Below are 14645 nucleotides of genomic sequence, written 5' to 3'. Positions count from 1 at the left end.
GGCAAGACCTGTCTTTACAGTGTGTGATTACTGCTTCAGCCTAATTCGACAGCACCGTATCTTGATAATTGGGTGCCTGAAGTATGTCTCCGACCTGAAGCTTTTGTCTTCCTGTTTTTCTTCTTTACTGGGGACACTTTGCATCAACATCTGGAGCTGTGAAGGTCCTAGGTTCTGATTAATGTCTCCCAAGGGAACTTTGCTGTTTTTAGGTCGACCCTACCAGACAGCCCAAGCTCCTGGGTTACAAAAGACCTATTGTGTGCTTGCCAAGAACTTACTTGGGCTTGCAACAACACATTGAACACATTGCTTGACATTAGTTGGCTATATTGTCAATCTCATTTGCTTTCTTCTCACTTGATAGCTTTCCATGTCCATCTTGTGTTTTAACCTGCCCTGGAGATTCTTTGCTATCTCTCAAATTGGCTACTTCTCTCCTTCCACTGCTCATGTTATGGAGCTTTTTTTCCTTTTGGCTAAGCACTCCAGGAGAGTGGATGTCTTTTCCAGCTATGTCCTTTTTGCACTGTTTGCTACTCCAAAATCCACACTCTCCTCAGTGTTTCTTTTTCATCTCTTCCCACACTGCCTCACACTCTGTTGGTCTCGCCCTTGTGTGCCTCTTCCCCATCCCCATATTGCTTTCACTGTCGTGCTTCTTCCTCTCTCATGTGAATCTCCTTTGCCCCCATGTTCCTTGTTCTTCTGTCCATGTGTAATTCTCCCCCACTCTCCAGGTCACCCTTTCACTTGTGTAGTGCTTTTCCCCTCCTCGCCTCCACCCACTCTCCCCATTCGCTTCGCTGTTAATCCCCTACCCCTGCAGGCTATTTTTTTTATGTACACTTTCATACTAAAAATAAATCATTACTTATGTATTTACCATTCCAAGTGTCATCCGCCATTAAATAAAAAATTTAAGCAAATGGTTCTTGAATCTTTCCTATGCTGCATGCTTGCATTTTGACACATAAATGCGCCAGCAGAATGTCGCTAACTTCAGCAGCCTGCACAATGTCAGGGAAAGTTCTCAAGACAAAAGAACATAGCGAAAAGGAATTGCCAAAGCCAGTAGATCGCGAATGCGAGACAGATTGTCTGTGCTAATGTTTGTTCTAATAGATTACATTTTTCCAAAAGACTAACATTAATCCCATTGGCTCCAATGGTAATGGCTGACCCCACTAAATTAAATTTCAGTTCACTTTTCCAAATGTTGTGGTAAACGTATGGTTCGAGCTAAGGTTTCTTGTTTTAAATGCATTGCAATCTGAATTTTTTAATTTCACCTTCAAGTCTCTGAAAGAGGACGTTTGAGCATGGTCATAACTATTAAAAGTTGAGTCAGGGAACACCTGTTTAAAATTTAGGGCCTTATTATGACCTTGACAGAGGGGTTTCCTCCATTACAAATGTGATGGATATACTGTATGCTGTATTATAATCCCATTATATTCTATGGAGATCGTAATACGGTGGACTGTATATTGGTTGCATTTGTGATGAAGGCAACCCCTCTGTCAAGGTTTTAAAAAGGCCCTTAGGGTTGCTTTTTGGTGCCTTGCTGATCAGGTTGTTGTTGGAGAACTGCCATATGTTTTTAGGCATTCTTTCTCTGAAGTGGACAGATTAATTTCTTAAATTATGCAGTCAAAGTATTCAGGTCAATGAATCTGGTGTTGATGTTGGAGACACACTTACTATCATTGTGAAGTGTGTGCTCCAGGCTGTGCCTACATGCTCCCTTCCACATTTTAGGGGGCCATAGTGTGGGTTGTATGGAAGATCGTGCAGCCAGTAGCTGAAAGCATAATTTCCTGATTTGGCTGTGTTAACATGAAAGCCATTATGCTTTTCAAGGCCTGAACCATGCCTGTAATGTGGTGCTGCAAAAGAAATTGTTAACTGACTGAAAAATACAACCTTAAAAACATGCACTGGCAATGCCAATAGGTCTGTCTTTAAATGAATATTATGTGTTAATTTGAAGCATTAAAAGTAGAGAGTGTGGTAATGGATTTGTATTTGTTTACATGAAATGTAGAATAATGTTGGCGTAGGTTAAAAGGGCAGGTGACTGTTGCACTGTCAAGTCCAGCCTTCTGTTCATCCACAGGTCCGGAGTAGGGTTGCCACCTTAGTAGATTTTACCGGCCTGGGCAGTGTTTTTGTATGGAGGCCAGCAAAGAAAGGTGGCTTCCCTAGTCCAGAATGTTTTAATGAATTGTGGGTTAGGTACCACATTTATAGGATTCACTAGCCACTGAGTGGGTGGGACTCCTAGACTCCTGGGCCTGCCTAACTGGAAAGGGAAAGGTTCCCAAGGGTAAACCTTCACTTTTTTGGCAGCACAGCCTTTTTGGCTTACTGAAAACTATCCCACAATGCACTGTTCTAAGTAAACTCTAGGATGTCACAGCTTCAGTGCCCTTGGAGTTGGCTTGTGTGCCAGGTTCTCCAATCATCATTTTGAATATTGAATCGCGCAACATCTCAGTTTATTGTACATGTGCATCTTTGGCGATTCTTTATTAGACCTGCACAAGTCTGAATTATCCTTCAATGTTTATATTAACAAAAGGTGATTGTTATAATCTTTTGGTTGAGCAAGGAGCTTCACTGTTTATTCTCGTGAGTTTACTTTAACTTTGTACGCCATTTCTGAATCTCATGTCGATCTTTGATCCTCAAATACTATCATTCCTTTAAATGATGACGCAAGGAACATTGCAATAGGATCAAAGTGCGAAAGGGGCAAAGAGTAAAAGTTTATTTGAATTTGATATTGGTGCTTGCAAAAAACTATCTCTAAAACAAAGTTTATAAATTGACTCTCATCCATTAACTATATAAAAAAAAAAAAACAGTGTCACTCTTGCACTATTACCTTGGGGCATATTCAGCTTAAACGATAGTTCCTAACTTACTGCAACACTCTAAAGCACACAAGACTGCTTCCTTCTTGTGCAAAGTCCTAGAACACATTTGTGAAACTCATTTGATAATTGTTAACTTTGGAACTAGTGGATCGAGCCATAGCCAGAAAATGTTTTTCACTTGAAAACGTGTGCACTTAAACTTTGATTATTCAGTCCCTTCTTTCCATTAGGTGTTTGGTGCTTGCTCAGCAGTTCTAGAAATCGTGATTTTTAAAGTTACCATGCCGGCGAATAAAAAGTTACAGCTATACCGGTGACAGAAAAATCTAAAAGATTGCAACAAACTCATAGCATATCAGGTGTATAAAGTATTGAAGAATGTAAAGTATACTGGGACATTTCAGTAGTCAGCAGCATGATATCACACTAAATTGAAAACGCACATTCTGAAGAAGGGCGTTTCGTGGTATGATGGCAATGAAGGGTGAAAGGGAAGAAACATGAAAGTGCAAATGAGTGATTGAGAGGCACAAAAACAGTCTGGCCAGAAAATGTAACTACAAATAATGGGCGACAGACAAAAGGCTTGGGGATGAATGACTATTGGTTTGACCGAAAACATCCGACGTGTAGTGGCACTGATCTACCCTTCCCACGACCTGCAATTAGATTTCAGGTGTTCTGGCCCCAGAAAATTAACACGATAGTCTTTTGAGGGTGGCTTGTATAGAATTGTTCAGAGAGATTATATCCAAGGACAAACCCATTGATGAAATAAACCATTTTCAAAAGCTCTGGAAATCCTCTCCTGTCTACAATGGATATTGTACAAAGTGTTCATCCATCAAAGACGTGTCTTCTGGGTGAAGTTAATTATCTTTTCTTTCTCATTGGACTGTGTGTCGATTATATACACATTATAGGACTCCAGCTGGACGTTTTGCAATGGCTAGAGTTTCCATGTAGATTTAAGTGTATTGTTGATTTGTTTTCCCTTCGTATCTTTGTGCTTCAGACTTTTGCACTTCATGAGCTTTAGATCGCTAAACTGCATAAACCAGAGCCTTGTTACTCTGCCTATGATTTTGTTGTACATAATATGTAGTTTATATTTCTAAGGCTCTTTTCTTTAGCCGAATAATGGTTTCTTGATGTTGATACTGTCCAAACACTTCGCTGAATAATATTCGATTGTAATGAATGTGTGTTCTTCAGTTGGGTGGGCCTGGTTAGATGGTGTGCAAATGACAAACTGGTAAAATCTGGGAGACTGGATGTTGATATTTTTGTGTTTTCATCATGTGGGAACCAAGATTTGTCTCATACCAAGGACGCAGTCGTGTATATTCTATGCTAGTTTGTCCCTAAATAGTTAATTGTACCTGTTTTATTAGAATGTTACAACGCACATTGAGTTCCCGCTATGGGAAGAACTCTTGGACCTTAGTCTACAGCTAACTTCTACGAATACACTTTTCAGGTTCTCACTTTTGGCTGAATGAGTGCATGAATAATATCGTACCTGAAGAAGTGGAAGGAAACAGAAAAGAGACAGAAACATCCCTAAGAGGTAGGAGCTAGGTTGAGCCAAGCAAAATAATGTACTGCGGTTTGGGACAGGAGGAGAACGTAAACTTAATTGTTTGCTTCAAGGCTAAAGAACAGGTGATGTTTTTTTGTGAGTGAGCCCGGCACTTAGTCTTGGCCTGCCTACAACCTATGTCTCCTTTATTTCTCCTGCACTAAGTCTGAAATGTATGCTCTTTTGCTGCTGTGAAAACATTTCAAGAATATATATATATATATTTGTTGTTCGCACACCTGTATTTACGGGGTGCATTGTTCCGTAGCCATAGAGAATTCTCTACAAAGTGGTTGGGCCTGCTCGGGCGCGTGGTAACTGTGGCGCAGTCCGCGCTTCCTGTGGTAGTCACTGAGCCGAACCGGTTTTGTGGCCTCTCATCACCTCCGCAACAACGAATAACCGTCAGCAAATGAGGAGGCGCGTGGGCACGTGAAGGGGTTGTGTCTCTCACGCATCCCAAGTTCACATCACTGAAAAATATCTTTGGTTTTTGGTGGTTTAGATACAAAGGCTGCTGACGTGTTCGTCTGTTACCTTTGACCTTTTCCTCTGCCGCGCAATTTAACGACAAGTGTAGCTTTTATTAACGCTTGCAATCAGAGCTGCCGCGTATGTTCTGTGCTACGGGGTTTAAATTTCCGTTCCTACGACCCTGCTCCTTTTCAGCTGCATCCCATGAACTCGACGTCCTGCGCAAATCAGACTGACGGAATCTGCCAAACGCTGACAAGTGTCCCCAAGTGTCCAAATATAAAAAGTTAAGTGAAGGTTACCGTGAGGAGGACGCTGTCTTCTGAAAGCAGACAGGCTCCCAGACTAAGTTGTGACAGCAACCCACCATGGCACCAGATTCTGCTTGGAAGAATAGCCTAGCACATGAAGGGGTTCAATATTTCGTTTTGTTAATATTTCCCGGGTCCTGCCTACCCAATCAACTGGCGTGCTAAATATGGATTGTGTAAAGAAAATTAAATCTACTGAAACCAAACGTAGTCTGTATGGCTGATTCTTTGGATCTGTTGCTCAGTCAACAGATCTGCTGCTATAATTCTTATTGATTGTGCTATGGCAACATTCAGCGGACCGAATGATTAGCCACAAAAGTCGGAGAAATCGCACTTCGTGTTAGCTGTTTGTTATGAAGGTTTCAAATATTTCTTAGTTGGGTTGGTTTGTTAACTATCCTGGATTACTCGGTGGCATAGAAAATGTGGGTGGCACATGCTGTACTGGAGGGAAAGACATTTTCCAAGTGCCTCCTAACTGTTTACAGAGATAAGCTCAAACAATTATACACACATCACTGGTAAACTGGAGGTTTATTGCAGAGGATGGGATTTTACTTACAGCATAACATTTCACTCCGGGTTTTCTTCTAGATTAATTTTTGTTAAATTTTGTACAATAGGGAGTGTTGCCATCATAAACATGGAACATCAGTTTGTATTTTTTGTATTCTTGTGTTTTTTATTTGGTGTAGACCAACGCCGTTTTTGCCAGGAATGAGTCTTGCTCTTTTACTACCATAGTCGTATCAATCCAGATTATATATGTGTAAAATTATAATGGAGATGTCTGCAGAATAGGAGAGCAAGACTGTCATTTACGTACATCAAACATTTCCTAAATAATTTTATTTAAAAAAAGTAGTGCATGTTTGAGCTTCCATTGTCATGCATTTTATTGAAAGTGAAAAGGTGCAGGGAATGGCTAGATCAATGGCTACCCCAATGTTTCTGCTTTCTACACCTGTGGATTCTACTCCTGTTGAGTGGTTTTCAGACAGCCCCTTTGAAAAGTAAACATGTCTCGCTTGTGATAGATTTATTAGCTGATTCTGTAGTGTAGTGTGTTATGTTAGGTGTATTTTTAAAGTGCACTTTCACTCGCAAGGGTATCCTGGAACTGTGTAGGTGTGTGTGCCTAGCCCTACCCATGGTTCGTTGGTTACTTGAAAAGCCAGGTTTTTAGCTTCTTGCGAAATTCAAGAAGAGAGGAGGCTCTGATGTGGAGAAGGAGGTCTTCCACTCTTTAGGGGTGATGTAAGAGAACGCTTGTCCTTTTGATATGGTTATATGTATGCATGAGATGTTGGCTAGTAGGGGACCTGCAGAGCGGGGGTGTATGGATGGTTGGTGGAAGGAGATTCAGCTTTTCAGGTAGGTGGGGCCTAAGTTGTGGAGTTCCTTGAGTGTGTGTGTGTGTGTGAGGAGTTCAAATTCAGCACGTTTTTGTATTGTAAGCATGTGTATTTCCCTGAGGTGGGTTGTAATTTGAATTCTGTGTGGGAAGTTTAGGCTTAGTCTGAATGGTCTGTAGCCTTGTGAGTTGCCTGGTGATCCTGGCCTAAAGGGTGTTTCCCATAGTTGAACTTGTTGGTGACGAGAGCGTGAAGGATAATTATTTTTGTGTTGCTTGGGAGCCATTTGAAGATCTTCCTCAGTGTCTTCAGGATGTGGAAGCAGGATGCAGTGATGGTGTTGACTTGTGCAGGCATGCCCAGTTAGCTTTTGATGATCATTCTTAGGGTTCTGGTATGGGTTCTGGGCAAGAGTCCGCATTTCATGGTGATATCACCACTTCTGTCTTGTCGGTTTTGAGCTTGAGAGAGTTTGCTTTCATTCAGTTAGCGATTTCGGTCATGCAGGCGTTACACTTGTTTCTTGTGTTGGAGGTCTTGTCCATGAGGGAGCTTATGAGTTGCATATCTTCTGCATAGGAGTTGTTGTTGTGTGTGCAGGATGACATTAGCCAGAGGGATCATGAATGTGTTGAAGAGGGTGGGGCTGAGTGATGAACCTCTAGGGGCTCCAGAGATTCGTTTTTGGGCGTCTGAAGTAAGGGTCTCAGACTGACAGCTTGTATTCTATCTGTTAGGAAGGATGATCTTCTGGCCTGACCTGTCCTCTTTTTGGCATCCTTGTCGTACATTGGGAAAAAACAGGCATTGTAGGATGGCATCAGATGTAAAAATAATATATTAGCAATGGAAAGCCGATTACATTGAGAGTCTAATGCACCTCACACTTCCTTAGACTTTTATTTTCAAGTCAGAACTTCCAGATACTTTAATTGACCTTTACAGTTAAATATAACCCTATTTGGCATGTACTCAGCATGCATATTGAGTGTATCATCATTCATGTACCTTGACTAAGCATGTCTCTAAGTTATTTATGAATCCAGTTGCTTTGTTCTAAACTCTACTCAGTCTTGCAGGTACTTCTAGGATTTAGAACAGCCTTGCAATGCGTTAGGCAAAAAAGGAAAATAAAATCTACCCACTCTTACATTAGCTGACCGAGCCAAATTATCATAACTCTAGTACTAGGATTGAATCCTGTTTTAACAAGACTCTGCATTGATGAAAGACAAAGTAGTTGTATTACTTGGGATCCACATGCACCCTTAGCTAAATAGTTAGATCCGCATGGGTCTGGCACTTCATGTTCTCAACTGCTGAGAAAATAGACGCGTGGGAAGAGCTTCCTCCCTCAAAGCACATGTCCCTTTCGTCCCAGTCTGTCAGGTTACTATGGAAATTTGGCTGCTCAGTATGAAATAGAAGTATGTTGTGAACAACATCCCCTACCTCAGGTTGGAAAATGGTCAGAAATTAGTTTGGTTGTTGTTTCCAACAATGAGAGTCTGCACATGTCTGAGATGCATCAGTTTTGGGCACAGAAAGTTATTTTGTTTCGTACGTCACCAGCTGGTATTTTTCTTGCGAATATATCATTAGCTTGTCCCCCAAGCCTTGTGTTTAATGCCTTATTTATTTATAACATAAGCACGCTCCTTAAAAACATCTTGGTTTTTGCATACTGAAAGAGGAATTATTGCTTCCCCTCTGCAGTTAGCAATGATGTTCAATGGCACTGTTTTAATAAAACGTGTTGAAAAATAATTTGAAATAGCCACATTACTGCCACACACAAAACTGAGATATATTTATAAAATCTATGGTTATCTGAATGATGCTAGTTGACCTGCCAAAGACCATTATTTTTAATGTTTGAAAGGAAATCTCCTCCTTCACGCACTTATTGAAATTACTTTAGAGCATTAACAGTCTTGGTCCAGGTGAACTCCTCTGGGACCCTAGGCTAAAGTAAGAAATTTTGCAAGATGCTACTGCCGATCACATTTTTGGTAATTGCAGTAAATATAATGGTTTTGATTGATGGATTACCCAAATGGGCCAGTCTCAACCTTAAAAGACAATCCATCCCTCATCTCCACTCATGCAGCCTTCCTGCTAGATTTTACAAACCTATTTTGATCGTGGGGAGGGCATTAACTCTGGAGGCCAACAGCGATCCTGTCTGACACAATCATGTCTTAACTGGAGAGGAGGAGGACTAAATGAGCACGATACTCCTCTTATCCTCGGATTCCACCCTATCATAGGTCTTGCTGTTCCTAGCCCAGCCATTTGCAGGCTGGGAGAGGAGTGTGTTCAAAGTTGAGAGAAGGGGAACGGGAAAAGTGTTCAGTTCAACACTCAAGCCAGATCTTAAGCTGTGGAAATTGTGTGGCACTGTGAATAGGAGATTTGTTAAAATATCAGTGCATGTACCAACCTGCCCCACATGTGCACTGTTTTGCCTCTGCGTGATTCGGAGGTAGAAAACAACACTGGTGATATGTCTGACAGAACCACCACGCTCTTTGTATGTGGCTCACAGCACAACGTCTGCACTCTCGATTTAATATCTCCACTTTGGCTCATACATTTCAATCAATTACTCATACAAAATGCCTCCCTTCAGTTGTTCATCATGTGGACAACTAAAGGGAGGCATTTTGTATTAGTAAGCATTACTGACACTAAGCTTTGCTTTTGAGATCTATCCCTGTAACATTCATACATGCATTTTGTTTTGTAATCATACCCAGGGGCTCAGAAAATCACTGAACATCAGTAGTTTTGCTTTTTGGGTGGGTTGCTGGAACACTTAACATCATAACTTATAATCAACAGTGCAAAATCTGTTTCATGGAGCAAGTGCATAAACATGGATGGCAGCATATCTTGATGTGTTTCTTTCTTCACGAGTTCCATGAGCCTTCACCATGATGTCTATAAGATTAGAAAAATCTATGGGAAAATATTTCGAAAAGTCAACTTTGGATACTATGAAGAAGAAAGGGAAGCGAGCGCACCCATACTACTACTATGAAGCTATAACCCTAAGATGTGGAAAGGCAGATAGGAAGGATTCGCTGACAGTATGGGTTGCATAATTCACTCTAATCCCCAGCCTGAACCTTCTGTGCAGAACTGAAATCATAGCCCTAACTATTCCTCTGTTGATTGCCAACTTTTAAAGAACTGAACTCATCTCCTTGGTGTGCCAGTAGGTATAAATATGAAAAATTACATCACCAATAGGTTACCGACTCATTTTAAAAAACATATTAGGGGTTCACCCGTATAAAGCTGTTCAAGTTGAGGTTTTGACATCATTCATTTATAATGCTCTGATGACAGTAAGAAGGTGCATCAATGGAATCAGAGAAGAAATATATTGCCCTATAAGTCACTTGAAAACGTTTGGTGTTAGTCTTAGCTATCTTTTTGTGTTTTTTCCGCATATCAGTACTGAATTAATGGTTGTTCTTCATGTTTGAAGCAGGCTGGTGGAAGACCTGTCGTTGTTTACGTTTTTGGACAGGAGTGTACTTAATTCTTTATCAGGTTTTGTCAAGTCCCAACCAAGCATGGATTTCTGGTCTGCTACGGAGCAAATGTGTTGGGTAGATCCTGCTCTTATTATATGTTAATCTAATAGATTTGGAATAGGGCATGAACTGAGTGACAGAGGTAGAACTGTCTGATAAGGAAAGACAGCATGAAGATGCTGACAGAAACAGCTAATAAGTAGGGACTGGTTGTGGTGCTCCCAATAATCTATCACAAACAAGAGAAGGATAGGTGTCTGGATTTAAGGGGAGAGCGGATTTCTTGAAGGTGACTTTCAAGGCAAATGATTTGGGAAGAAAGTGATAGATTCAAGCGGTGATGATATGGACCCTGTGTAGACCCTCCCGAGAGGAGTTGAACTCTCTTTCCTGTTCATATGGATTGCCACCCACTTATTAGAGAAAATGCAAATCCCTCACTTGGGCTTTGTAGCCTTCAATAGCACCGTATCCCAATCATGCATAGACACATGGTCCAAACAGGGAATTATTAATATCTCTGATTAGTTTTTTTCAGCTGGGGAACTGCTAACATTTGAGAAACTTAGGACTAGATGATCCCTCCAGGCCAGTTTCTAACTTCAGTTTAAATCAAACAAGTGCTTGGAACGATCTTCCGGTTCGAGACACGGGCCCTCTTACCCCCCTTAACACTGTCATGCAAGCACTTTACATCCAAGGGGATGGCACACACTTAGTCAACTGGCTGCATCAAGCACACCTTCAGCACCTTCAGCATGGGGATTGGATGAGAACCTCCCTGTAAGAGAAATGGTTTGGTGATATAAGCTGCTCGATTCAAAATGTCAGCGCATTCTATCATACCTACACATAATGTCTTGCAACTCGTGTTTTAAATATATTCAGTTTGATATATAACTCAGCCCTCGCGTTTCTAAGATATACCAAGGGGTCCCTTCACTCTGTCCTTGCTGCCGCTCCCCTGATACAGACCTCCCGATATATTATGATTGTGTGGGTCGCTGAACACTTAATTGCACAGGAATCATTGGCATGATTGGTTCCACCAAGTCACGAGACCTCATTAAAATATTTTTTTTATAGGAACTTCTGTTAGGCCTTTTCTTCTGCCCACACTCAGGCAGAGCCTCAACTAGATTCCTGGACCTGACCCTGTTATTGACGACGTGCCATATTACAAAGAGGTGGAAAATCCTACACTGCCAACAATACAGTCTTGGGGCCAGGCGACCACCCCTTGGCTGACACCCAAAAGTGCCCACCTTCATTAGGAAGAGGGGGCGGGCATACATAAACACCACATTGTTCAAGGCTAGGATTCTTTGGTTGAGATGTTTTCTCAAATCATTAAAGACTGAATAAGGAAGTCGGCAACTGCACATTTACCACACTGGAGGCCTGTCCTAATATACAGAGTTAGAAGGAACACGTAGGGGTAGGAGGTGTATGGGCAGTATTATGAGAGGGTTGGGAGGGAGGGTGATCTGGGATATTCAGTTATTGAATGGCAAATTTGACTAAGATAATATACTTGTGTATGAATCTCGGACCACTGAAAACTTTATCTACATGATGATTACAATTAAAAGACATTTAAAAAAAAAAAAAGGGAACAGACAAATGATCAGTATTTAACTTACTACTCATAAATGCTTGACATTAGGTAGAGGAACTTTTTTTGTAAGTATTTACTAGTCATTTGTAGATACATCGTTTGAACGAGTGGGACACAAGTGTCTTGAAATGAAGATCGATATAAAATAGTAACATGGCCACTATTTCTCACGAAGTATACAAGTATTGATGTACTAGACCCTGCTTTCATCACAATATATTAATTCTCTAGTTGCCAAACCAGAGAACCGCATGGTGAGAAACCAAGATGAGAAGACAATATTTTTGGAGGAAAAGTTTCATAATTGATGCATCTCTGAGCTTTTGAAACGTTTACTTTTACTTGAACGGAGCATATGTAGACTGAACTATACATTTTGCTGGTCGGCACTAACTAGAGTATTGCTAATGCCAGGTGTTGCCTTATGTATTCCAGGTGGCCAGGGTTGCTATCACCAAGGCTTTCAATGGAATTTCAAATGCTTATGTATTTATAAAAATAATAATATGCTAAGCAGGTGAATGCCTTGAAAATGGTCTTTCAGTTTCAAGATGTGGCTTGTCAAAGAAAGCTGCAGAATAAGCAAAGACCAATAAAAACAGAAAAAATGGATTGAAGTTCTGTCCAAAATGTGGCATCACCAGGGATCATCTGCAGGTCTATCAGGATAGCAGCAGGCTTAAACAAACAAGCACTTCTCGCCAGATAGGATTTTAATGCAGATGGGAGCTTTCAGACATAAAATGTCAGAGGTCAGTTGAACAAGCTAGAGATGCTGAAGAGTATTAATAAAAAAAGGAACGTTCATAATTGTAGAAAACCTGGTGCTCAATACAGAGACGTGAACTCAGGGAACCACCCTCTGAGCTTATGAAAAAGGATTACACAGAGCCTATGACTCAGTGACAAAGGGGGACTGGTGGCAGATTTTTGACGACACACCAACCTTCCATGAAGTGCTAAAAAAAACCAATACAAATCTTGTTTCTGTAAAATTATCTAGACTCCTATGATTATGCTCTGTAAGTGGAGTCCCATATCAGAAAGGGAGCGGAGCGGAGTGGAGGAGCCGACATGAACCACTGCAGAGATCTAGGAGATAAGATACCATCTTTAATCCATAATTACTTCAAAGATCTTCACTGCTGTTAAGGAAGTGGGGCGAGGTCCCAGGCGGGCGAGTCATAAGTCTGAACAGCAGCCAGTAACTGACAAAGAGTTCAGTTTTACATGAACTAAGCTTCAGGTTAAATATGGCTAATTGAGTGTACTGCAGTAATCCCATAGCTTAAAGATTTGCTGTTAAACAGATATGTGAGCAGGCATTATAGTGTCATTGATAGGGTCATGCGTTTACCTTGGATAGTCCCCAGTAAACAACAGGACCCGAAGATGAGAGCTCAGTTACCTCCTTTGCACAATGTGTGCATAATTCTAAGATTTGAGGTAGAGAGAAATATCATAAATAGCGTGTGAAACGAAATTTCCGTATTTATTTTTTTTGGTGTGTAAAATAAGGTAGTAATAATGGCAAACACAATTGTATGAAAGATCACCCTAAAAACGTTTATACATTCAATGATATGAATAGGTATAATAACATACGGTGTTTCTGCCGTGTGGGTTGTGTGCTTTATTTTCAATTCCTCCCATCTTTTTATTTAGGCTCCTCCTAAGCGAAGCCTATCTCTCACCAAAGAAAGTAACAGATCTTCTCTGCCACCCTTCTAGACTTAGGCCGGTCCAATGAGAGGAGAGGAGAGGAGTGGCGGGTTTAAGAAGCAAGCACTCTGTACAGTGAAGCCTAGATGGTACATATGCCCAAAATAAACGTTCTTCTAAAGGTGTCGTTAGTTACTGTAGAGTTCAATATGTTCCCGGTACCTCGGAGTGCACAGCACTGGTCAGCTCAAAGACAAGCTTATGTGTCACACACACAGGAATGCATATTAGACTGTGGATTATTGGTTCATACAGTAGTGATGGGGATTTATGTTATAAAGTTATTATTGACTGATGCTAGATAATAACCAGCATGTTTATACAGGGAGTGCAGAATTATTAGGCAAGTTGTATTTTTGAGGATTAATTTTATTATTGAACAACAACCATGTTCTCAATGAACCCAAAAAACTCATTAATATCAAAGCTGAATATTTTTGGAAGTAGATTTTAGTTTGTTTTTAGTTTTAGCTATGTTAGGGGGATATCTGTGTGTTCAGGTGACTATTACTGTGCATAATTATCAGGCAACTTAACAAAAAACAAATATATACCCATTTCAATTATTTATTATTACCAGTGAAACCAATATAACATCTCAACATTCACAAATCTACATTTCTGACATTCAAAAACAAAGCAAAAACAAATCAGTGACCAATATAGCCACCTTTCTTTGCAAGGACACTCAAAAGCCTGCCATCCATGGATTCTGTCAGTGTTTTGATCTGTTCACCATCAACATTGCGTGCAGCAGCAACCACAGCCTCCCAGACACTGTTCAGAGAGGTGTACTGTTTTCCCTCCTTGTAAATCTCACATTTGATGATGGACCACAGGTTCTCAATGGGGTTCAGATCAGGTGAACAAGGAGGCCATGTCATTAGATTTCCTTCTTTTATACCCTTTCTTGCCAGCCACGCTGTGGAGTACTTGGATGCGTGTGATGGAGCATTGTCCTGCATGAAAATCATGTTTTTCTTGAAGGATGCAGACTTCTTCCTGTACCACTGCTTGAAGAAGGTGTCTACCAGGAACTGGCAGTAGGACTGGGAGTTGAGCTTGACTCCATCCTCAACCCAAAAAGGCCCCACAAGCTCATCTTTGATGATACCAGCCCAAACCAGTACTCCACCTCCACCTTGCTGGCGTC

At 40.9% G+C, this 14645-nt stretch overlaps 1 protein-coding gene across 2 annotated transcripts in view; it reads left to right on the top strand.

Annotated features, from left to right (window-relative positions):
- Positions 1–14645, top strand: part of GAREM1 (GRB2 associated regulator of MAPK1 subtype 1) — a 505367-nt gene that overhangs the window by 105606 nt on the left and 385116 nt on the right. Inside the window, exon 2 of one of the 2 annotated variants that reach the window (XM_069220090.1) lies at positions 4363–4452. The exons of the other annotated variant lie outside the window; for it this stretch is intronic. Within the exon in view, the coding sequence (XP_069076191.1) occupies positions 4363–4452 (90 nt within the window). The remainder of the gene's footprint in view (positions 1–4362; positions 4453–14645) is intronic. 2 annotated transcript variants of the gene reach the window in all.

The sequence above is a fragment of the Pleurodeles waltl genome, chromosome 2_2 (assembly GCF_031143425.1).
Source record: "Pleurodeles waltl isolate 20211129_DDA chromosome 2_2, aPleWal1.hap1.20221129, whole genome shotgun sequence".
NCBI classification, from domain to species: Eukaryota; Metazoa; Chordata; class Amphibia; order Caudata; family Salamandridae; genus Pleurodeles; species Pleurodeles waltl.
Note: the sequence above shows the minus strand (reverse complement) of the source record. Positions and strands in the feature narration are given on the sequence as shown.